Source organism: Sebastes umbrosus, chromosome 4, assembly GCF_015220745.1.
Source record: "Sebastes umbrosus isolate fSebUmb1 chromosome 4, fSebUmb1.pri, whole genome shotgun sequence".
NCBI lineage: Eukaryota > Metazoa > Chordata > Actinopteri > Perciformes > Sebastidae > Sebastes > Sebastes umbrosus.
Genome location: NC_051272.1, coordinates 27,065,887 through 27,089,694, shown reverse-complemented (window position 1 = coordinate 27,089,694; position 23,808 = coordinate 27,065,887). Strand labels below are relative to the sequence as shown.

At 39.3% G+C, this 23,808-nt stretch overlaps 1 protein-coding gene across 7 annotated transcripts in view; it reads left to right on the top strand.

The window, feature by feature from the left end:
• The first annotated feature begins 575 nt into the window (after window positions 1–575).
• cbfb (core-binding factor subunit beta) overlaps window positions 576–23,808 on the top strand; it is a 44,391-nt gene continuing 21,158 nt past the window's right edge. For 2 of the 7 annotated variants that reach the window (XM_037766647.1, XM_037766645.1), the window contains exons 1-3: window positions 576–1,034; window positions 1,999–2,085; window positions 8,856–8,972. In XM_037766647.1, the coding sequence (XP_037622575.1) occupies window positions 957–1,034; window positions 1,999–2,085; window positions 8,856–8,972 (282 nt within the window). In that variant the 5' untranslated portion in view covers window positions 576–956. The remainder of the gene's footprint in view (window positions 1,035–1,998; window positions 2,086–8,855; window positions 8,973–23,808) is intronic. The other 5 variants (XM_037766646.1, XM_037766644.1, XM_037766649.1 and 2 more) reach the window with 3 other exon arrangements.

The window sequence follows — 23,808 nt, the reverse complement described above, 5'->3', positions numbered from 1 at the left end:
TTTGAAAGTTGGCAGCTGCAGCCAAAGAGTTACGAAGAAACAAGAAAACGTATTAAAGAGCTTTGTGGCTATATTATCAACACCAGCTGGACACATGCACTGCTACAGACAGGCTATTTGTGATGTTACATTGTATTATTGATACATGTTTACAATTATAGTTTGTGCCATTTTTTTTTTTTATTTCTAGGCTATTTGTTAAAGTTTTAGTGTATAGGCTACAAAACTATATGTATGTGTTTTTCTGAATCATGCTCTTTCAGCTGAAACTTTTGACTAATAGGTGGATAAAAATGTAAATTACACTACATGCCAGATATTTCCTCCTCTACCACCAGAGCACAAAACAGCTCATATGATTCATGACTTTAATTAACACTGTCCTATTATATACTTACATAGGTCTTGTGTTTTTTATGCATTTATTGTGTGTTGAATAGTGTGAATAGTCTGCAGGCCTATACCGGAGGAGCACTTGAAAGTTGCAGGTAGACCAGAGCGCGCTCCACTTGATCACACGCTCGTCAAGAGAGAGAGAGAGAGAGAGAGAGAGAGAGAGAGAGAGAGAGAGAAAGAGAGAGAGTGAGAGTGAGGAAGAGAGAAAGAGGGAGGGAGAGAGGGAGCCACACGGTCAAATTGAGCTTTATCGCGGTGGGTCACTCAATAAGAGCCATTTGGAGCCAGAGGCGACCCGGAGCGCGCAGGAGCCGCCAGACCATCAGACCATCAGTCCAGATCAGAGAGCAGCAGAGAGCACATTGCTCCACACAGAGAGGAACAACAACACACACTAAAGAAACACTCAGACACGGAAGAGAAGTGAGTGAAAGAGAGGCAGACAAAGTGAGGGACGGACGGCAAGACGAGCAGTTGAAGTTTTACTGTGCGGGGATAAAATAAAAAAAGAAAAGGTTCAAAAAAGTGAAACCTGAAGAGGCCGGAAAGTGTTGGAGAAGATGCCGCGGGTAGTCCCGGACCAGAGGAGCAAGTTTGAGAATGAGGAGTTTTTCCGCAAGTTGAGCAGGGAGTGTGAGGTGAGTCTGTCTGCTGTGTTTCTCTACTCACACTGGGTCCATTCTGTTAGACGGCGGAAATAAGGATAGAGAAGAAGAAGAAGAGGCTCGTTGTAGGGGAGAAAAGCATGCTGGCTGGCGGCTCGAAATATTTTAAGCTTCATATACTTGATTTCATTTAATTACTTCAGTGGTAGCCCAGTAGAATAAAATCCCCCAAAATCAAAAGAATGATTGTCTACAAAAGTGCAATAAGTTGATTCACTTATTATCTCCTGAAATTGTGATTTTTGACAATTTTCTTTCTTATTTGCTCTTTCATTTTTTGTTTATCTAATGCTTAAATAAAAAAAATATATTTTTTTACTTATTCATTTCCTGTTTGAATTGATTTTTGTTAGTATTTTTTTATGAACAGTACAGAGACAACGTGATGCATTTCTGTCATAAATCTAAATTGAATAATATAATTAATATAAAAAAATATATATAATATATATATACATTTATATATATATATATTAAATATATATATATATATATTTAACTTATTAATTTCCTTTTTGAATTGATTTCTTTTTTGTATTTTTTATGAACAGTACAGAGACCAATTGATGCATTTTTGCCATAAATCTAAATTGAATAATATAATGAATATATATATATATATATATATATATATATATATATATATATATATATATATATATATTTCTTTTAATTATTGTTAACTTCCTGTTTGAATTGATTTTTTTTTTGGTATTTTTTTATGAACAGCACAGAGACAAAGTGATTCCTTAAATCTAAATTCCTGTGGCTTATCTGCAAATTACAGCCTACTGCTGGCAACGAGCATCACCATTCAATGTCAAACAGCCCTATTTGGAGTGTTTTCTATATCCAAAATCAACACAGAGTATATCACTATGATGTGATTATATGTGTGTGGTGTTTATAATAAGGTTTGTGCTTCTTTTCATTGCAGATTAAATATACTGGCTTCAGGGACCGGCCCCATGAGGAGAGACAAGCTCGCTTCCAGAACGCTTGCAGGGACGGACGGTCAGAAATAGTGAGTACCAAACTAAATCTATAAAAACAAGTGGGGAATGTAGTGCTAATTGCTGATAAATCTATCTATCTATCTATTTATCTATCTATCTATCTATCTATCTATCTATCTATCTATCTATCTATCTATCTCAACAACAAACTGGCCTTTAAACTCAGTTTTGGCTCATGAATGAAATTTAAAAGCCATCTTCAGTAGCGAGCATTAATCTCAAGGCTGTCTCCATTTTAAGAGATAAATGAACTGTTATTATGAGAACACTGAGATCAGTTCACTTTGTGGAGCAGTACAGTGTAGAAACACTACATACACCGTGTGTGTGTGTGTGTGTGCTGATGTTTTGATGAGTCCCTGCACAAGGAAGTAGACGTGTTTTCAGACATGCAGACCCACCAGGCTTAACTTCACTTACAGGCTTCTTCCCTCTATGTTCTGCAGCTGCAGACATCACCGTCTCAGCTTTGTTTTGGTGGAAGCACACATTAGCGCATGTTATCAAGCAGGGACTTTATGGTTACAACACTCTCAGGACTGTAATTTGGGGCCTAGAATTGCTCACCTAAAGTAAACATCACCTGTCATGTCTAATTTTGGTATATACGGTAAACATGTAGTGAATGAAGTCGACATACGGCGAGTGAACAGGAAGATAGGAACACCTGTGTGATGTCCAATAATGCAATTCAGCACTGCTATAAATACCGCTCCAAATGTTGAGTAATTGTTGTTCAGAGCTGAAACAGTTAATCAATAGTCGGGCAACAGAAAATGAATCAGCAACTATTTTGATAATCGATTGATCACTTTGTCACTTTTTTTTCTGGCAAAAATGTCAAATATTCTCTGAATATCTTGTACGGTTATTCTAACGAAACAAACACCTTGAATGTGTCACTTTTCACTATTGGACCAAACAATCGAGAAATGAATCAGCAGATGAATCTAGAACTGCAACAATTAATCAATTAGTTGTCAACTATTAAATTAATCGCCAACTATTTTGATAATCGATTAATCAGTTTGATCCATTTTTTAAGAAAAAAAAAAAGTAAAAATTCTCTGATTCCAGCCTCTTAAATGTGAATATTTTCTGGTTTCTTTACTCCTCTATGACAGTAAACTGAACATCTCTGAGTTGTGGACAAAACCAGACATTTGAGAACGTCATCTTGGGCTTTGGGAAACACTGATTGACATTTTTTAACCATTTTCTGACATTTTTTAGACCAAACAACTAATCGATTAATCGAGAAAATAATCGTCAGTGAAAATAATCATTAGTTGCAGCCTTATATGAATCAATATTGAAAATAATAACTAGTCGTAGCCCTATTTATGTTTAGACTCAAGCTGCTTTTGTGTTGATTTATATCTACGGTCTGTCGCTAGTTGTTTCTCCTCATTTTCATTTATGGAGGAACAGCCAGCGGATCGTTGTTGCAGGGAGAGATAGTTTGTGGCAACAGCGTGTCTCCCTCCATTTTTTCCAAACCACACTGCTCTTTAGCCGCGTCTTCAAATGCATCTGATCACATGTCCAATTTTTAGACGAATGCATCTCAAAAGTAGATGGGCTGATGGGAGCTCTTTTGTCTAATCAAAAGACAACCGTGTTCCAACAGTGTAAAATATTGTCCATTACAAGTAAAAGTGCTGTATTCAAAATTGACTTAAAATATAAAAGTAAATACCCACTATGCAGGCACAATGGTCTCTGTCAGAATTATTATTATTATTTAACTGGATTATCAATACTCTTGCACATGTTAGCAGCATTAGATGATTTACTTAAAAATGCATAATTTTTTATTTGCTCAAAGTTATAATCTGCAAAGAAACTAGTTAGTACAGCCAGGAGATAATATCCTTTACAAGAAAAACATATCTGCATGTGTTACTGCCTTCACTTCTCTGCAGTGGTGAGCCACTGAACCCATGTGACCTGAAAATACTGCGTTTAGCATTTGTTTATAACTTTAAAGCGAGTCAGGACGCGTTCATATTCTCATTATGTAATTACTGCATGCTTACAGTGTGAAGTCTGTTTAAAACGTCCTATTTAATCGTGTCCTCAACAAAAGGTGAAGTTAAGTGGAGAGCCTTTAGGCTGCCGACACAAAGACACACAGACGCAGCAGGGCAACTTCTGCTGTCTTAGTCATCCTTGAGGTATTTTTCACAAACATAATGTCATCATTGCAGGAGGAGGGGAGGGGCGGGGGGACATCTAGTTTTACCATCTTTTAGTGGGACATGATGCGTCCGTCTGTCTGTCTGTCTGTCTGTCCTCACTGTATTTATAAGCCTCTTCTGTGAGAATTGATGGCCACGGTTTTAATGGTTTGACGGCAGCTGTGACATCATGTCGCTGATTTATCCGTCGGCCAGACGCCGCTAAAGACCTCCTGCTATTTTCATGGTCAGCGTGAGCGACTATCCGACACAATGAGACTCAAACGTGCTGTCAAGGACCACTTTATATAGATGAGACAGAGCAGGAAACAAACAAACTGTGCAATTTATTAGGATAATACTGAATTAATGTAATGTTTAAAGTCCACCTCCGGTCAATAAAGTGTTCTTTTTATACTTAGATGTTTGACTTTCACTGTGCAGAATGATGTATGTGCAGAGTTTGACACTAGAAAGAAAGAAATAAGAAAGAAGAAAGAAAGTTTCTCTGTGCTCAACTTGGTTCAATATGTTTTTTCTTCAATGAAGGAGAAGGAGGGAGTAGATATAATTGAATTTATTTGTGGAAAAAACATATCGGACACAAATTATCATTCCAAGCAGAGTCATTTTATCATGTCTTTAAGAATCTTTATCCCCTTAAACAGCACTTTCTCTCAGTCTAATTCCAGACGGACTCTTATAAAATGTAAAAACTTTCACATCAAAAAGTTCTCATTTCACTTACCGGTTAGTGGTTTTCATTTTACATGTCAGTTGAAAACAAATAGTTATTTACAGAAGAAGCTAGATAAGTAAATACATAAAAGTAGACAGAAAATAATAGACAAACACTTCATACTACACACTGCAGTATTAAGTTACTGTTTTCCAACTGATATTGTACTTTCATGATTCTGTCTTCAGAGTTTTCTTCTTTTTTCTAAGGGTAGTAGATTTATTAACAAAAATGAAAGATAGGGCCAGGGGGACAGTTAGGACAGGGCCTTTTTAGCAAGTTAGGAAGCAACAATGCCATTCACCAGGCTCATACTCATCCACACCCTCTTCACTTTCAACCTCAAAGTTGAGACCTTCTGACTATTCCTCACATTTTATTCAGTTTTGAAATATACAGCATCTAAGTACATTTTTGGCTCTTTTGTTATTTTTCTTCTACAATACTGCTTTTAGTTATGCCACACACACAAGCTTAAAGCTTACTTTCTGGCCTATCAGTTGATGCTAGTGTTAGCTGTCTGAATATTTGTTGGTAGTTAGCACAGGAGTCCAAAGCGTGCTGCTCTCCCTTGGATGGTTGGGATAGTTACCCGGGGGTTGTTGGGACATTATTGTTTATAGTTCCTAACTTGTTACAAATCGACAAAAACAAGACAAACTATTTTCCTTATTGAATAAAATGCACTGTGAAGTCACTGAGAGAATGTTTACTCAAGTGGCAGCCAGTCAGAAACCCTTTTCTACCAAATTCCATATCTTAATAATTTATGAAAATATAATAATTTTACAAATGTATGAATGGGTGTCATTGTAAATATAAGGTGTTCAAATTTAGACTGAATTCTTTCATATTAAATTATATTTTTTTTAGCCCAGAACAAGGTGTCCCAACCGACCCTACCCACTGTCCCAACCGTCTCAGGAAGGCCGAATTTCGGGAAAATGCACTCTTTGTACATTTAACAAAGCCTTTCACGTTTGGGTTGGGCTCTAAAAAACGTAATAAATTGTTAGCAGACACCTATAGCTGTCCATGGATCAAATTGTTTTCATTACTGTTCAAGTAGTCTGTGAGTAATGGAAGGTAATTTGGTGTCGATATAAAAGTGTCCCGACCGACCCCGCTCTCCCCTATTCTGCATGTTATAACAGATACGGTAATGGTATAATGTCCAATATTTAAACAATGAGAAAAAACGACGTGACACATGCCAAGATACAATGCATGCCAACCTTTTACATTATATTAAAGATGAAAGGCTTATTTTCTATATTATTCTTACAATATACATGTCTTGTAAAAATCAAATTTTTCTGCTGAACGTGTATTTCTAGGAGAGTCACACACACACACACACAGAGGGTGCACGCACACTCAGATGTGTAGCTGGAATCACAGGGCGCCTCTAAACTGTTCAGGATTGATCTGATAAATGGGACAATAATTCAAAGTAAATTATCTTCAGCTCAGCTCATTAGACATGAGTCACTTTCTCAACTACTATTGATTTTCATGCTGCTCCGCTCTCTCCTCCCCTCTCCTCTCCTCTCCCATCTCTCTCTTTCTCTCTGTCGCACCACTTCCTTTTGTTTCATTTCCCTTGATCTGTTCTTCTTTGTCTTTATTGTATATCTCACTTCCATCTTCCCTCTCTCTCTCTCTCTTTCTCTCTGACTTTCTCATCACGCTGCCTTTACCACCGTTGCCCTGTTTCCCTTCATTTCTCTTCCTTCTTCTCATTTCCTCCAGTCTCTTCTGTCTCCCTCTCTTTTTCCCTTTCCTCCTTTGTCTCTCAGTTTTCCCTCCATCTCTCTCCTCTCTGTGCCTCTCCTTCCCTCTTTTTTTCTTTCTTCCCGCAGTAGTAGGCAGCAAATGAGTATCAGATGGTTGTAATCCAATACTTCAAATACGGCAGAAATGATGACTCGGGTGTTCTTTGAGCTCTCGTTTCTGTGAGTGTGTGTGTGTGTGTGTGTGTATCCACGTGTGTATGAGAGACTTTTTTCTCTGTGTGTGTCCATGTACACACTTTAAGCTTTCTCCTCCCTCTATTTCCCCCTCTCCCACTCTCTGATGTTCTCTCCTTCTTCTCTTTCATTCAGTTTTCTCTCAGATTTGACAGGGTGCATAATTCATATGCTGCCAGCTCAGTCGCAGCCCTAATGCCATTAGTATTGATCTGTCTCAGCAAACACAACACATCACACACACACACACACATGCACGCACGGATACGCATAAAAAAACAGACATTTTCTAACTTGATTTTCTGCCTCGCCGTAATTCATTGCTTTCTGACTGCAACAGAGAAATGCATTCTATTGATTTTATTTGTGTTTTTCTTTGCGTGTGTGCATGAGTGTGTGTGTGTTTTATCTTGATAGGAATGTCTCCCATTAGAGCAAGAAGCCATTTTACAGAAATCAAAAAATGAGGAAAGCTACGGTATGATGTGATTATGTGTGTTGGGAGAGCAGGCCAGTGGTTCACTTTGTGCTTTTGTTCTGAGAGGAGAGCGGCCGTTAGACTACGAAGGGACAGAGAGGGACGGAGAGGGACAGAGATGGACGGAGGACGGACGGGTTAAAGAAAGATGCAGTCTATCAAACTTCAACTCTTCCAGGCTTAGACCTCAATAAGACATTTAAGCTTACTCAAACATTGAAATGTCTACAAGAACCCACGATGACTGTACTTAAAATCTAAAATTCAAAATCAGAATCTTGGATAGAAATGTGTTTGAATCTGCATCACTGTAAGTTATATATTTTATATTAAATGGGCACAAAAATTGGCAAAAATATGAGGATTTACTGCTTCTATCTGTTTTATATCACTATTAACTGAAAGGTTTTGCATTTTAGACTGTTGGTCCATTGTAAAGTGTCACCCCTGGCACTGGGAAACTGTGATGGATATTTTCACTATTTTTCATTACTTTCTGAAGTTTTAGCAAACAAATACAAAAAAAATAAAGATTAATAAAATAATTGGCAGATTCCTCGATATTGAAAACGAGCCCTCCAAGGAAAGCTCAAATTAAAGCTCATTGATACACATTGCAGTAATGCAACTCAAAAGCATCCTTGTTTAGATCCTCCCAGCCTGGTCAGCACCCAGGTCTGTACTCTCTGTTATACATTTGAAGTCCCCGATAAATGTGTAGCCTACTCCCTTGCCATAAGTGGAAAGAAGTGGGTGATTTCTCTCGAGGGATTCTCTAAGTTCCTCCAGAACCACAGAAGACATTATACATTACATTACATTACATGTACAGCTGTTTCTGCAGAATGTTTAATATTCCTTGTGATATAAACTGGAGTGTCATTTTACCATTCAGAAAATGTAATGCAATAAGTGTCAGTCATAGTGCTGAACCCAATAAATCACACCCCACTCTGCAGCTTTGGTCGGTGCTTTTAGCCTCTTCCAGCTCATTGTTTTGGTTCTCCAACCGTACATCGACTATTTGAATCTCACAGTTCTCATCAACAACCGTACTACCATATGAAATTGTGAGCAGCTGGTTTCCACGCTCAGACAATGAAACGGCAAGAGACAAAATAAACAAGTGGCAGGTGAAGCAGCTCAAGAGACTGAATGTATATTTTTTTCAGGAGTTGGTTGAGACCAAAACAGAAAAAAAATTCTAGTGACCTGTGTGCTCTGTGTCTGCTGCATGTGCAGTTGTTTGCAAACACATTCACCATAACAATTTCTATAACCAATGGTATATCAGGGCTGTGTCTGTGAATTTATTTTGGAATCTTTCTGTCAAAAATCACTTAATGAGGCTTTCTTCAAGCTTGACCTTACTGATGTTATGCTCTCTCCCTCTCCCTCTCTCTCTCTCCAGGCCTTTGTAGCTACAGGTACCAACCTCTCTCTCCAGTTCTTTCCAGCCAACCTGCACGGAGATCAGAGGCAGGTTCCTGCAAGGGAGTATGTCGACTTTGAGAGAGAGACAGGAAAGGTAGGACAAGTGCAAGATATCCACATGCACACGCACATTTCTCTCTGTTGCTCTTCACCTGATGCAAAGGTCATGTATTTTTGGTGTCCAACGTGCATCGTATAGCCTACCCACCAAACATCAATCTCACATAGCCTCTGATTTCAACACTAGTTGGATTTGAAAACATCTTTGCAATCTATCTCATGCTTTAGTCATGTGCGCTTGATTCATCCGACTTTGTTTCTCACGCATGACAATGTGAAACTTTTACAGAAAAAATAGCTTTTGGAGAAACACATACATCCCTTGTCTGCTCTTTGACTTTCAGTTCCTCTTTTATTTTATGAAATGAAAATGACAGTCCAGACACCCACACAAGGACAAAAAACCTAATGTAAATTTTGATTTATAAATGCCAAAAGTAGCATTTCCATTTAAGTATTTTTATGTGCATATTGAAGTATTGCATTAGAAAAGCTGTATGGAAACGGCAAAATTCGATAAAACATCCTCTTCCTGTGAAAAAAAGCTTTTAAGCTTGCTTGAGGTGGTTTTTGCCTTTGCCGAACCTTTGCCGAATGAATTCTGACATAGTGAACATTTAACTCACATGATCAGCTGTTTCTGCTGGATATTCGCATAATGTGCGAAGTGTTTGTCTTTATCTCTGGACAGCATGAAAGAACAATTCATTTTTAGCAATTAAAACCCAATTGAAACAATTTGTGAAGACCCCTCTCCATTTTTCTATTGTTGATGGTTAGGTGCGGGTTAGACCAGAACCTCTTTCTCTTCTACTGTTTACCTGCGGATGAAAGCCATACAAGCCTATAGCGCCAACTTGTGATGAAATTACGCTGTAGATGCTACAAACGAGGTTATGGACCTGTTTTTTTTGGGCAATAATTCACACGTCAATATATTTTTTCAAACTGTTGTTTTTGTCAGTACTTTTTGTGAGTACTTTCACACAGAGTGTGAATATTACGTAGCGAAAAAGCGACATGATTCTTTTTCCGGAACAAGGTTGATTTTCTGAGCTTTTGCATCGTGAAGAAAGGCATCAACCAATCATGGTGTGCGGAATGACTTCAGTCACCTATAATTATGAAACAACAACACGGAGGCTCCGTAGTCCGAACCGGTCCACAAAGACAAATTAAAGGGATCAGTTTGTCATCAGCTCCCTGTTGTTCAAAGTTTAGCCTCCAAACCAGTGAGTGCTGAGTATTTACTGGTCTGTAGCTCCCGCTGTCTCGTAGCATTCACCAAACATATTGTGAAATGTGGCGAGTGATCTCGGTCACATGGCGAAATCACTGCTGAGCTTCTTGTAACTTAACAGTAAGTTGCTCAGTAGTGCTTGAGCAGGATCAAAGTTAAACAACTTAAAGAGCTCAGAAGATGTTAGCCTGCTGCTGTTGTCAAGGTGATATCCACTGTACAGTGCAGTGGTGCTGCTGCTGTTGTGTTTATGTGTATGTTAATTGTCTCCCCTGGCGCTAAGCCTGGATTGTGTGTGTGTGTGTATGTGTGTGTGTCAGAAGGCCCTCCACGGACACTGGCCAGCTGAAATGAATGCCGTCTGGCGGCTCATTAAAAATGCATTCTGGGGAATCGATGGACCTCCATGCCCCATGGCTGACGGACTAATCTCACACTGTTAATTATTTAACACAAGTGCCCTGATGCTTGAGAACAGTGTGTGTGTGTGGGTATGTGTGTGTATATGTGTGTGTGTGTGTGTGTGTGTGTGTGTGTGTGTGTGTGTGCGCGCTTGTGTTGATGGCCGTTTTGCAGAAGAGTTTTCTGATGTGGTGTGTGTGGCAGACGAAGGTAGAAACAGACTGTATGCATGTGTGTGGAGAGTGTGTGTGGTGACGTGTGTGTGTGTAAGACGATACCTTCTTCTTTGTCACCTCAACGGTGCTCACAGATCTATGAAGTTTTAATGAGGCTAGGAGTCGTCAATGTAAAGCAGTTTCACAGTGGTTCTGTACTGTTCTCTCTCTCTCTCACACACACACACACACACACACATCTGAGGATCCAGATAAACGTGCTGACAATCTGCTCTTTTCACTCACAAGTAACTTCAGATCTGAAATGCTCTTTTCATGCAGCTCCAACAACAGACACATAAGTATAAGGTTTCAACCTTTCCTTTTATGTACTACTCATTCATATTCCACTTGTATGAAAACGGACAGGGGAGTGCTAATTCTGTACTCAGTGTACATTTTCTGTTTCTCTACCAGGATTCCAGCTTTCATTTCGCACACACAAACATAAAGACACACACACACACACCCCACCTCCGCTCCTGCTGGACCTCCCTGTAGAATACAACTGTCAGGCCATGGCAGAGATCTTGTGTACGTTGCAACTTCTTCTCTTAATTACTGTCACAGCTGAGCTACACACACTCCCACGTCTCATGCTTGCTGATGGTTATGTCTCTTGCGATTGTTTTTTTATTGCTTGAAACAGTTGGGAAAAGAAATCTTTTTTGATTTTAATCTTCTACTTTTTCAATTATTTATTTTATATCAGACATATAGAACATCAACACAGTCTCATGGCAGTTCGTGAAACAGTCATGAAATTTAATCTATTTAATTCATGTACATAGACATGAATTTCCTTTTTTTTTTGTGACACTCAGCACGACTTTCAACAACGTATTTTTCATGCGTTTTTCTACGAAAGTCCAGCAACATGTGACACACGTGTCAATTTCTGCTCCAGCATTTTTATAATAAAACTACTTAGTTTAGGAAAAGATAGGCTTGGTTAGGTTTAGGCAACAAACTATTTAGTTAGGTTTAGGAAAAGACCATGGTTTGGGTTAAAATAAATCTGGAAGTGCCGTAAATAACAAATAAACCACTTTGACTTGTGGTTTCACAGGGGACACGAACACCGGTCTCCTTATACTTCCCAGTTCACAATTACATGGATTACATATGAATTGATTTTGTGCTAACCATCACGAAAAAAAAGTGAAATTCATGTCTGTGTACAGGAATCAATACATTCAATGTGACTATTTCACAGACTGCTGTGCGACTGGGCAGAGAACACACAAAGAAAGAGATTTATGGCCAATAACAATACAGAGTAACATTGAGCATACATGTGAATAACGGGGTAAAATAATAATCAAGATTTCTGTTTTCTGTTATGGTGAAGGGGATGAAAGGAGTTGAAAAAGATGAGGCAGTAACTCATGAATTCAGACTGAGGTACCAGGGTACTGTTTTTGCCCCTCTTGCTTTATTTTTATTACTTTTCCGTACATATTTTCTTTCATTCAGCTTCCCTTCTTTTTCCTGTGTTTGTTATTCTTGTGGCATTTTATAAGAACGTCCACGCTACTGTCTCCTCCCTCTTCTTTTTCTGTTCCTTATGTTTTTCTGCTTACATCCTCGTTCTCACCGTACATTCCCCACACCCTCCGCCTTCATTTCCAAACAAAGGCGGTGCCAAACCAAAAGGATAGCACAGCCAGGTTAAACTTGGCGACCAAATATCGTGTGTGTGTGTGTGAGTTTGAAAGACAGAGAGAGAAAGAGTAGAAGTACAGGCTCTCAGTGTCGTTGCAGGCTAATGGGAGCCAGCTGTGGACGAGGTTAATTTTAGCCTTAGCTGCTAACTTGCTAGCAAGCATTAACCCAGTCCTAGACATGAATTGTATCTGCAGCTGAATTTAAACACTGGACATAACTGTTCAAATTTACAGATATATGAATTATGATAAGTTTAAAGGATAGAAGATTTCACAAATTTGTCTTAGAAAATGGGGTTATTTATTTTCTAGGAATATTGATGAACTTTGATGTCTTTTTTCCCCCTGAAATTCCTACCGTAGCTCTACATACTGTACCATACTGTGAGGCTAATTTCTTAAGCACATCACTTTCATCATCACTGAGATACTTTTTCCTTTAAAATATATAGCTTTTTTGTAGAGCTGCAACAATTAACAATGAATCGATTAGTTATCAATTATTAAATTAATTGCCAACTATTTGGATAATCAATTAGTTGTTTTTTTAAGAAAAAAAAGTCAAATTTCTCTGATTCCAGCTTCTTAAATGTGAATATTTTTCAGTTTTTTTACTCCTCTATGACAGTAAACTGAATATCTTTGAGTTGTGGACAAAACAAGACATTTGAGGACGTCATCTTGGGCTTTGCAAACAACTAAACGATTAATCGAGAAAATAATCTACGGATTATTCGACAATGAAAATAAACGTTAGTTGCAGCCCTCGCTCTTTGTGTCTTTAACTCAACTCCGTGCCCCTACCGTGGTTCTTCACATACATGTTCCCCTTGTTGGTTAAAGGTTTTGAATTCGCTTGTTCATTAATTCTTTGATCACTGACCAATTTAAATGTTTCCGCATTGTCAAACACGCCTACCCTTAATTCATTCATCTGTTTTGTGTGAAGAAACTGCTTCTTGTGTCCTTTAGGTAAATCAGATCTTTCTTTTCTTTCTGTCCACTCCTGCAGTCCATCCAGTTTGCCTAACCACCTCCATTGTGTGTTTGTGTGTATGAAAATGTAATGCATTGACCTGGGATGCTGCACCGAATGTGTCATCCTTTTTTAAAAATATAGGCAGCAGCAGTCGTCTCTGGTTGGCTGTTGGAAACCTCAGGTTTTCCAGCCAACTATGAACAAGTTAAGGTTGGAGTGTGGAGCGCTGCTGGTGAAACATTGATGAACATGACAGCAGCTCATTAGGAGTTTTTGCTCATTTTCATTACACTCCCATTATATTTTCACTAAAGTGTCAGGGTGAAGAAGCCTCAACAGAGCCATTCTTCTGGCCCCAAACAATTTTTCGGTCATGAACACTTGGAACCGGTTAAGATTTGGTTCCGAAACTGGAAACTGGTGACCGTTTGCTAGTGGAAAAGTCATATCTGAGTATGTGCCTCTAGACGAGGTTGAAACCACAAGAATTACTCAAGTTTCCCTGTTGAAGGTTGTTTCTCTATGTGTGAGCGTGTATGTGTGTGTGTGTGTGTGTTCAGTGAGTGCACTACCCCTGCATGCTGATGAGACGGTGGCGCCAGACTGATTGCTAAGCCTTACACACATATCAACACACAACATAACACACAAACATATCAACAGTAAACAAAACCTAAAACAGGGAGAAAAGAGTGAAAAGAGGCAGAAAGAGAGGGGGGGGGGGGGGGGGGGGGGGGGGGGGGGGGGGGGGGTGGACTAAATGAGAAGCAGACGAGTGTCTGTCAGCTACATGATGGAGGAGGGTGGAGTGTCAGGGAGGAGCTTAGACACAAAACCCAGGACAGAAACACACATGCATTCTCAAACCATCCCCTGCATATGCATGAACACAGCATCTTTTTTTTACTTTTACAATCAAGAAATTTTATACACACACACACACACGTTCATCTCTGCATGAATTGTAATATATTTGATGATTCGTCCAACTATTATCAAATGTTAGCATGCTAACACGCTAAACTAATGTGGTGAACATTATGAACTTTATACCTGCTAAACATCACTATAGACCCTTTCACAGCCGTTGTCATGATTACGTCACGGTGTTAGCTGAAGGCAAAACAAAGGAAAGACTGGAGGCAAACACAAGCAGAGTTATTCATTACTTATTCCCATGCTCTATTATGTCTCATGAATTGTTGCAGCAATTTTGGGGTTGATACCATTTGTTACATAGATTTGGTGCTAAATGTAACCATTTTTTACCACTTGAGAATTTATTAAAAATGGTCAATAATCCCTCCAAAATACCACATTAAGACACCAAGACCTTGAGGAACACCATAGAAAAATCTATGCAGTGATTTGGTATCAAACACTTTTGACATTTGGAGATTTCTACAAGAATTACATTTTTTGCTAATTGGATGGGATTGTTGCCATCCATCCTCTGAATGCTCCAGGTCTCCAGTTTGTGGCTGAAATGTTTCATGAGGCTGTGATTATCTTATAGGTCACAACAGGTCATTTTATACAGTGAGGTCAAGTTTAAAAAATGGTCTCACTACAATAAAATGGCTACTATGGGGACTAACATCATCAAACCTGTGGATCCACAGGAGTCTCAGCCTTACAGTCGTACCCAATTTATGTAATTCCAAGACTGTTTAGGGACCTCAGTATGCAGAAATATTCAAATACACCATTTTAGTATAGGCGAAAATAACACATTTATACTGCATTCAAAAAACGGCATGGTTTGTAAAGGGGAGACTTGTGGGTACATATAGAACCCATTTACATTTACATAAATGTATATGCGCAACTGCTTAGCGTTATTTAGCATCTTCCCTACAAGCTAGCATCACATGTTTGGTACCAATGGATTCCTTAGGTTTTTGTAGTTCTAGTTTCAACTAGTAATGTGATTCCAGTATCTTCACTCTAGCTTGAAAACTCATCCCTCAATAACCTCTGACAGACAGAATAGTTTAGTCGGGCCGTCGAGCCGTCTTTGTTTTAAGGGTTTAATGCTACAAGAGGTCACTCCCCAACTTCTATTTCCTACTTCCTCGCTGATCTTGAAACCTCCGTCCCACATTAGATACCATTATTGTCCTAGTGGATAAAAGTTGTTCCAGATTAATAGGGGTCAATATAAAATCTGGCAAATATGTACACAGGTGTTGGTGAACTGTGTAAATATTTTATTGTACCTGTGCAGTGCTTCAGCTCCACACCTGAACAAATCTACAACTTTAGTTGTTCTATGTGCAGGACAGTGAACGCTGGACAGTCAGTAACAAAACAAAATTATTATACTTGAAAAGTTGAAATTCATAAAAGTTTAATAAAAAAAAAAGATATGGCACATCCATTTGGCCATCTGAAGAAGTCCCATAATAAGACTTGTTCTAAAAATCTTTTAACCCTTATCTGATAAATAAAACAGTTTGTACAGTATGAGTGTTTGTAGAAGGCAATCAATGCTAGAGCCACATTGTAGTATAATAGGTGCAAGATGTTCTGGTTTACAGACTATAGCAGATTATGAAGTGGTGACTGTTCACATCCTCCCAAAGCCGTAGCACCAGTCTAGTCTTTGGAAAGCACCGCACTCGATCAGTGTTTAAAGACAAGCCAACTATCTACATAACTGTTACCTCCTTCAAATAGTTCAGTGTGATCGAGTCTGTGTATTTGTCCTTTTCTGATTGAGGTTCTCAGATTTTGGGGTAAATAAAAAGAGAAATTTAGAGATTTCCCTATTCTTAGTCCAGTTGCATCATGATGCTGATATTTTGCAACTTCAGATTTTGTCCCCCAGGCATGTTTTCCATTTATTCTGTCGACAGATCTGGTTACATGTACTCACAGCCTGAAGCCCCCCAAAAGTTAAAAAATTCTTGCAGATGACAGTGACTCTCTCTCTCTCTCTCTCTCTCTCACACTCACACACACACTCACACACACACACACGCACACACACACACACACACAAAACCCTCTAAGTTAATTTATTTTCTGACACCTCTGTTGCCCTCTAATTTAGTCATCAGCTTTAAGCCTCCAGGATTCTCCTTTGTCACATGCATATCAACATCAAGTGTGTGTGGTGTATGTATGTGTGTGTGTGTGTGTGTGTGTGTGTGTGTGTGTGGTGTATGTGCGCAGTGTGTGGTGTTATGTTTCCCTCTGAACGGAAGCTGTGCCACCGGTGCGTGACTTGTCAGTGACATCATCAAAGCCAGACCACTAATTGGTTCCCTCTGCTACTGCTGCTCTTCATCCGAGAGTCTGTATGTTCTGTGTGTGTGTGTGTGTGTGTGTGTGTGTTTGCGCACGCAGCTGTGTTTTACATCTTGTACATCCTGAGTGATTGTTCGATATACTTTAATGAAGCTTGTTTATTTTAAATTGGTATAAGTGAACTTTCTACGGAGCCTCACAGACAGTCGGAGTCTCCCTGTTAAGAGACATTAATGCACCACAAAACCTCTTTCATGTACACACACACACACACACACACACACACACACACACACACACACACACACACAGTACCGTCGCTGTCTCCTCCCACAAGGTTTCATATTTCCTGCTCCAGGCCTTAGATCAATGACCACACCCACTCCCATGATGCACCGCAGCACAGGCACAGACAGGGTCCTCTGTTTATATGCTCTTTGTGTGTGTCCCAGTGTTTTATGTTGGCATCATGTCTTTGTGCTTGAGTGAATCTCTGTCTGAGTGCAGTTACGCATACAAGGCGGAGGCAGAGAGAACATGTGTGTGAGTGTTTGTGTTTATGTGAAGTAAAAAAAAACTCATAGAGACACAAGGTTCGGATAGAAAACCGTGTAGAGAGAGAAGTCAGACTGGTGTGAAATCCAGCATGTGTGTGTCAGCTCCATGTCTCTATTCTTAGTCCTTCTCTTCCAGTAAACGTCTGCTGAGCTATGCAACACTACACACCTGGACTATTACGTGTGTGTGAACTTGTTTCTGCACGTAGTGTCCGAATGTCCTCTCAAGCATTAAAACATGAGTGGACAGCCTTCTCTTCTTCTCTTTAAAGGTGCTCTATACGATATCCAGAGCATTAATATAGAATCAAACAACTATTTGCTATGTAAAGATATAGAGGAGTAATGTCTACCTGAGCAGAGAATGAAGTCGCTCTCACTGTGTGTGTGTTGTAATCCGAGTTTCTCCTTGCTTTGTTGACATAGCCGGACTGTCTGCGCGTGCCTTTTAGTGCATTTTCGTGCATGTGAGGTGTCCTCACTGGCTAGCTCACGGCCGCCGCTCTGCACTGCGCTCGTATGGGGGTTACAGCTGATAACACCTTCTCAACCCACCCTCAGGTTCCCCCTCAGGTTCACACTATGAGCTCTGTCAGCACTATTGCCATAGTTTATCTGCAGAACCTTCACTGTCAAAAATGTCTTATTACTTTTCCATACAGTATCCGCTCCAGGCAACTAAAGCATGATTATCATGATGGTAGTTTTGGTTAAATACTGAAAAAGTCAATGTTGACTTGGAGTACAAGACGGGACGCACGAGTGATTAAATAATACATCTGATTAATTCTGCCTTAATCAAAAGGAACAGAAGACATAATTGTTATTTTTTTGTAATATGAATTTTATTTAATTTATGCCTATTTAAAGTTACATTATATGATCTTTGCACAATACTCTCTCTCTCTCTCTCTCTCTCTCTCTCTCTCTCTCTCTGGTTTTGTAACTCTATCTGCAGCCTGTGTGTGGATTTGCATGATATTTCCATGCCTATGAAAGCCATAGGAACAAACGGTGGTTTTTGGCCCTCCGGTGCACACAGAGAGGACTTTGCATAGCAATGATGTGCATTATGTGTCTACAGGCAGTTAGAGACTCAGAGGGGACGGGGGGCCATGGAAATACAAACTGCCAGTGAACTAGTGAACAATTACTTTGCAATGGAAAACATATGACATGACAAAGGTCTTTAGTATTTTAATTCTGAACATGAAACAACTGATGGAAGTCAAAAATGAAATGCCTTGTTGCAACTAGTTTGCTTTTAGCTCAGTTGAATGAATACTGAATGAAAACAACACAGGCTTCTTGATTTTTAGAGGATGACACACTATGTAAAGTTCTTCTCACATCTGGCTTCTACTCTTTGGAAGTAAACAACATATTTGACATCAGCCTTGACAAGTGTCATGTGATGTGTTATGCTGGCCCCACATTACAGGATCGGGCAGATTTGGGGTCCGATTTGCCCCCTAACTCAACTCAACTCAACTCCAGCTCAACTCCAGCTCACGTTGCAAAATGTGTAAGCCATCTTCTCAGCCACAATTTCATCCATTTTTTCTGTTTTTTGGTGCAAAACATAACACACAAGTGTAACCATGTGTCAACAACAGTCACATGGTTACAGTCTGAAGTCATGTTTGATCACGCAAGTTTCTGGGAAATCCAAAGTCCCTAGAATAACCACTCTGAAATTGATTAATATAAACACCCAGTGTGTCCGGAGTCTTGAATTGTCTGGTGTGTGCGTTATTATGAATAAAATATTTTAAAATGGTTAAAGCTGTCGTTATGTCTGTGGACTCACACATTTTTAAAATCAGTTAAGATTTGAAAACGCTCAAGTGAACCAAGCATTAGAGCTACTCAAGATATTGTTTTTTTTATCGTCATCGCCATGTCAACATGTGATCGCAAAAGATTGCGGTGTTGCACTTTGAATATATCATAACAAGTTCAACGTGTTAAATTACATTCTGTCTGTAGGCGCTATTTTGTCCAATATACGTGCCATACTATTAACTCTACGGCCAATCAGACAACGTTTATGGTGAACACCCAGATGCTCAGGGATTCTTTGAGTTAGTTGAAAGAGAGTAAAAAACTGCAATTTAAAATGTAACTATCATTATTTTTTTGTTTAGTTCAATATTTAATTTGTTCAACAAAAGAATGTTGTAAATAATTTCCTTTCATTTTTTTTCAAATTCAACAAGCAATTTGTTGTATTTTACCAGTATACTGAAAGCAGCAGAACTGAGTACACTTTAATATCTGTTTTATTTGTCTCAAGTAATATCGTTATCACATACTTTCCTCATATCGTGCAACCCTAGGGTGTGCTCCATGTTGTTTTGCAGCCTTTATAATAACAGGGTGGGAGAACAGAAGAAGAGAGAGTGATCGTGCAGTGGAGAGTACCATACTATTATACTTCTCTTCCTTTAGCAGGTGCTGTTTGACAATAGGTCAGTAGATGTTAGGCTGTATTCAGTGTGGGATTAGGAACAGAAGGCCAGTAACGTGCTTTATCTCCACCGGCTGCTGTCACACCTGACAAACACACACACACACACACGCACACACACACACACGATTAGCTAGCCAGTGGGACACACACAGCTTCCATTCACATGATAGGTATCGAATGAAATACTCCATTGGTATCGATATCACTTTAAGGGCATGCTGGCATCGTCATTTTTTAAACGATACCCAGCCCTAATGTATTCATTTCATATGAGGCTCTATATGAGAGATAACACTCCTCCCAGTACGAGCATTGTAAAAAACATTTATCTCATTTTATTTGCTTGAAAAATGTTCTCTGTGTGATGTTTTGCAATGTATATTGTAATATTATATTGATTATTTGTGTACATTGTGTAATATTGTGCAGCCCTACCAGAAAGAGTTGATTCTATTATACATGAGCTATATTTTGAGTAATACAATAGCCTACATAAGACATGTTTTGTTTGCAATAAATGGTAAATAGTAAATCTACAAACATAATTTTCATTAACTTCTTCGGCTGTTGAAATAGTCGTATTTTAGAACGCCGATAGCACAAAAAGCTCTCTAGAAATGCAGCTATCTTGACTCTCTCTTCCGTCTCCTTCATGATCTCTACCTTTGTTTTAACTTATCTTGTATTCCAACTGCCAGAAATGACAGCATGGCGTCCTTGCTGGAGTCATGTTCAGTAGTTATTATGTCTTTGTTGTTGGCTGTGAAAGAGGCGCTGTGTGTCAGTGTGTGTGTCAGTGTGCTGTGGAGCGGGAGCATGAATCAGGAATGATTCAGCTGATATGAACTTGAGTGCCATGTTGTCCTGGCAGCAATCCTGATGCTGGTTTTTTTTCTCTTTTTTTATTTATTAAGTTATAACTTTTCTTTTAAAATGCTCTGTTTTCTTATCTGGGACAAAAAAAGAGAAATACATGAGGTGATGGTATTTGATCTGATTAGATAAAGAAAGAAAGAAAGAAAGAAAGAAAGAAAGAAAGAAAGGACTAAGCAGAAAGACAGAGAGTAAGAGAGTATGAGTTGTCTGTGACTGGCTGCTGACTCAGACACACACACAAGTTTATTGTGTGAATAACACACATACACTCCAGACAGTCATAGAGCTCATCTTTAATCTATATGATCCACATACACACACTGATGTTGACTGTTTGAATGTAACATGCAGCCTCCCAGACGCTCTGACAGTCATTGATGTAAAATTCTTCTGGATAATAACTAGATAATTACTGCACTAAATCAGCCGTACACACACACACACACACACACACACAGAAGCGAAGTGAAGTACAAAGGTGCATGATGTACTCTCAGTTTCTGTATGTTTAAGAAAAAAGAAAGAGAGGCAGCAATAGTGGTGGGGACGGAGGATTTAAAAGAGGCATGATTAAATCTTTGTGTTGTTTATTTGAATGTGTTTATATGAGTGCACACGTGTGTGTGTGTGGGAGACACAGTCTGCCACAACTCACGAGGCTGAAAACACAGATGCCCATTGTGTTCACACACCTCGTGGGCACTGGTCTATGTGTGTGTGTGTGTGTGTGTGTGTGTGTGTGTGTGCAGCAGTGGGCAGTTGTGCTGACTAGATGGTTGGCACCAGGCTGAATGAGAGGCACTATGCCAACACATCCCTCTACATCTGCGTCACACACTGTCTGCCAACACACACTCTCTCTTGCTCACACATACACACAGTGTAGGAAGCACTTACAGTAGCTTGTAGAGGTCTAGATCAAAAGAGAGGGATTTGACTCGCCCACTGAAGACTGGCTGTCTTAGCGTGTGTTCAGGTCTTTTCTCAGCAGTGGTGTTGGGTTAGGGAAATAAGAAATGCAGACATGCAACTAAAGGAATGACTTCAAACATGATGCACAGTGAATCACAAGGCTGCAGCTGGTTCCCGTTGTCCAGTAAAATCTTTGCAACTGCCAAAACTTTTCAGACACAAGAAATACTTTTTTGCATTTGGAACTTCATCCACAAGCTTTGAAAAGGACTTTGATCCCAAAGGGTGAATTATGAATCCTCCAGATGAGGTTAAAACACTAAAATCAGCTAAATGTAAGTTCTATTTTGCAATATGCTCATCACGTCTCAGAAACATGTGATGCAGAGGACTGTCCACAAAAAATGTGATCTAAATGTTCATGGTCAGAATCACAGGACTGGACTGCTGCGTAAAAGACCAGTGCTTGAAGTGGAAAGAATAAGTGCCAGTACTCTCTGATTCACATGTTGGCGTGTGTATCCGCCGTTATCAGCAATCTCTTGGGACTTATTCCTGTTTATTCATTATTTCTTTACACATGTTATACTGTGTCGTTCAAACATTTTTATTTTTTTTCCCTATTTTATTTATTGCCATATTGTTACCTATTCTTTATTATGCTCATTCCTTACGGATAATTGTTAATAAGGACTGAAATAAATGACTACTACTACTACATACAGTATTATACAGCAAGATAAAGAGATACATTCTGAATTTATACAGTCAATAAAAGATACTAGGAGATATTGGGTTTGAGGGTCCTCCCTCAAGAAAATTTGAAGGTTTTTGACTTAAAATTCATTCATCATTTTGGACCCTTATTATTATGATTATTTTATTATTTACACATATCACAGCCTTCTGAACATTTAATTTGTCTTGAAATGTTTGCCCTGTAAAATCATATCCTATAAATCAAAACTTTCAGTAACCCCTTGTTTATCTCGTGCACAAGGATGCACATGCACACACACAGGTAACGCCTCACTCCTTCCTGCCAATGGTTTCACACTATTCCACTGATCAACAGGTGGTGGTATAGAGCGCTGCGCCAGCAAAGGCAGGGAAGAAGAAGATTGCAAGCACGTAAACATGGATGTAGACAATGCAGTTTTCAAAATCAGTTTTTGAAAATGTTTTATGAGGAAGGAAATGCATTCAGCCCATTTGTTAGAGCTCAAGGAAACACAACACTGAATCTAAACATGACTTTTGATCGTGAGCCGCTGAGTGGTAAACGTAGTTCGCCTAGCTCAAATGCCATCCTTACCATAATAACAATACTTTAGGAGCAGCGGAAGTCAGACGGCGGCTGACAGTACCACAGTTTTGCACTCTGCGGCTCACATTACCGCAGCTTCACAAGCTCTCTAAAGCGAGTGTTTGGTTTGTCCGTTCTGGGCTACTGTAGAAACATGGCGGAGAAACATAGCGGAATCCGAGAAGAGGACCCGCTCCCTATGTAGATATGAAGGGCTCATTCTAAGCTAACAAAAACACAATGATTCTTAGTTTCAGGTGATTACACACTAATGACAACATAGTTAGGAATATTATATTCATTTATATTATTATATTTCTAATAGATCTCCCAAAATGCTACACACTGGCCCTTTGTCATGTGAAAATATCAATTTCACATGTGTTATTTCCATAGGGTAGTTTGACAATGCAGCATAAGATTACCATACGTTTTTATGTACACCTACAGTATATCTGCAAAATATTTAAAATCTTAGTCTGCAAACCTTTAGCTCTAGCTGTCATAATAAATGGAGTAGTTTATATTTGTGTCCAGATGTTTAACTACTTTAGAAATCATCTCATCATTTGTCTAATGTGCAGGTAGGTAAATGCAGATCAGTACGACAACACAAGTTTTCCCACGCGGCCCCTGTGACCTAAAGTAAAGCAGCGCTTTACTAAACTTGCACTCGGTTTTAGAGTGAGTCTGAATTTCCACTGCATTTCATGCTGCTTCCTTTCCTTATTCACAGTGTGCTGTAGTGTGTGAGAGTTCTCCTGTGTTCATGTGTGTGTTAGAAAATGGATGTGGGGGTTGACATGGTTCTCTCTCAGAGGAAGTCTGTGGTTGGGCCGTTTCTACATATTTTCCCCTCACACACACACACACTCACACACACAAACCCACACATGCACACACACACACACACACACACACACACACGCGCGCGCACACACACACACACACACACACACACACACGTTTTCCCTGTCAAGCCAAATGAAGC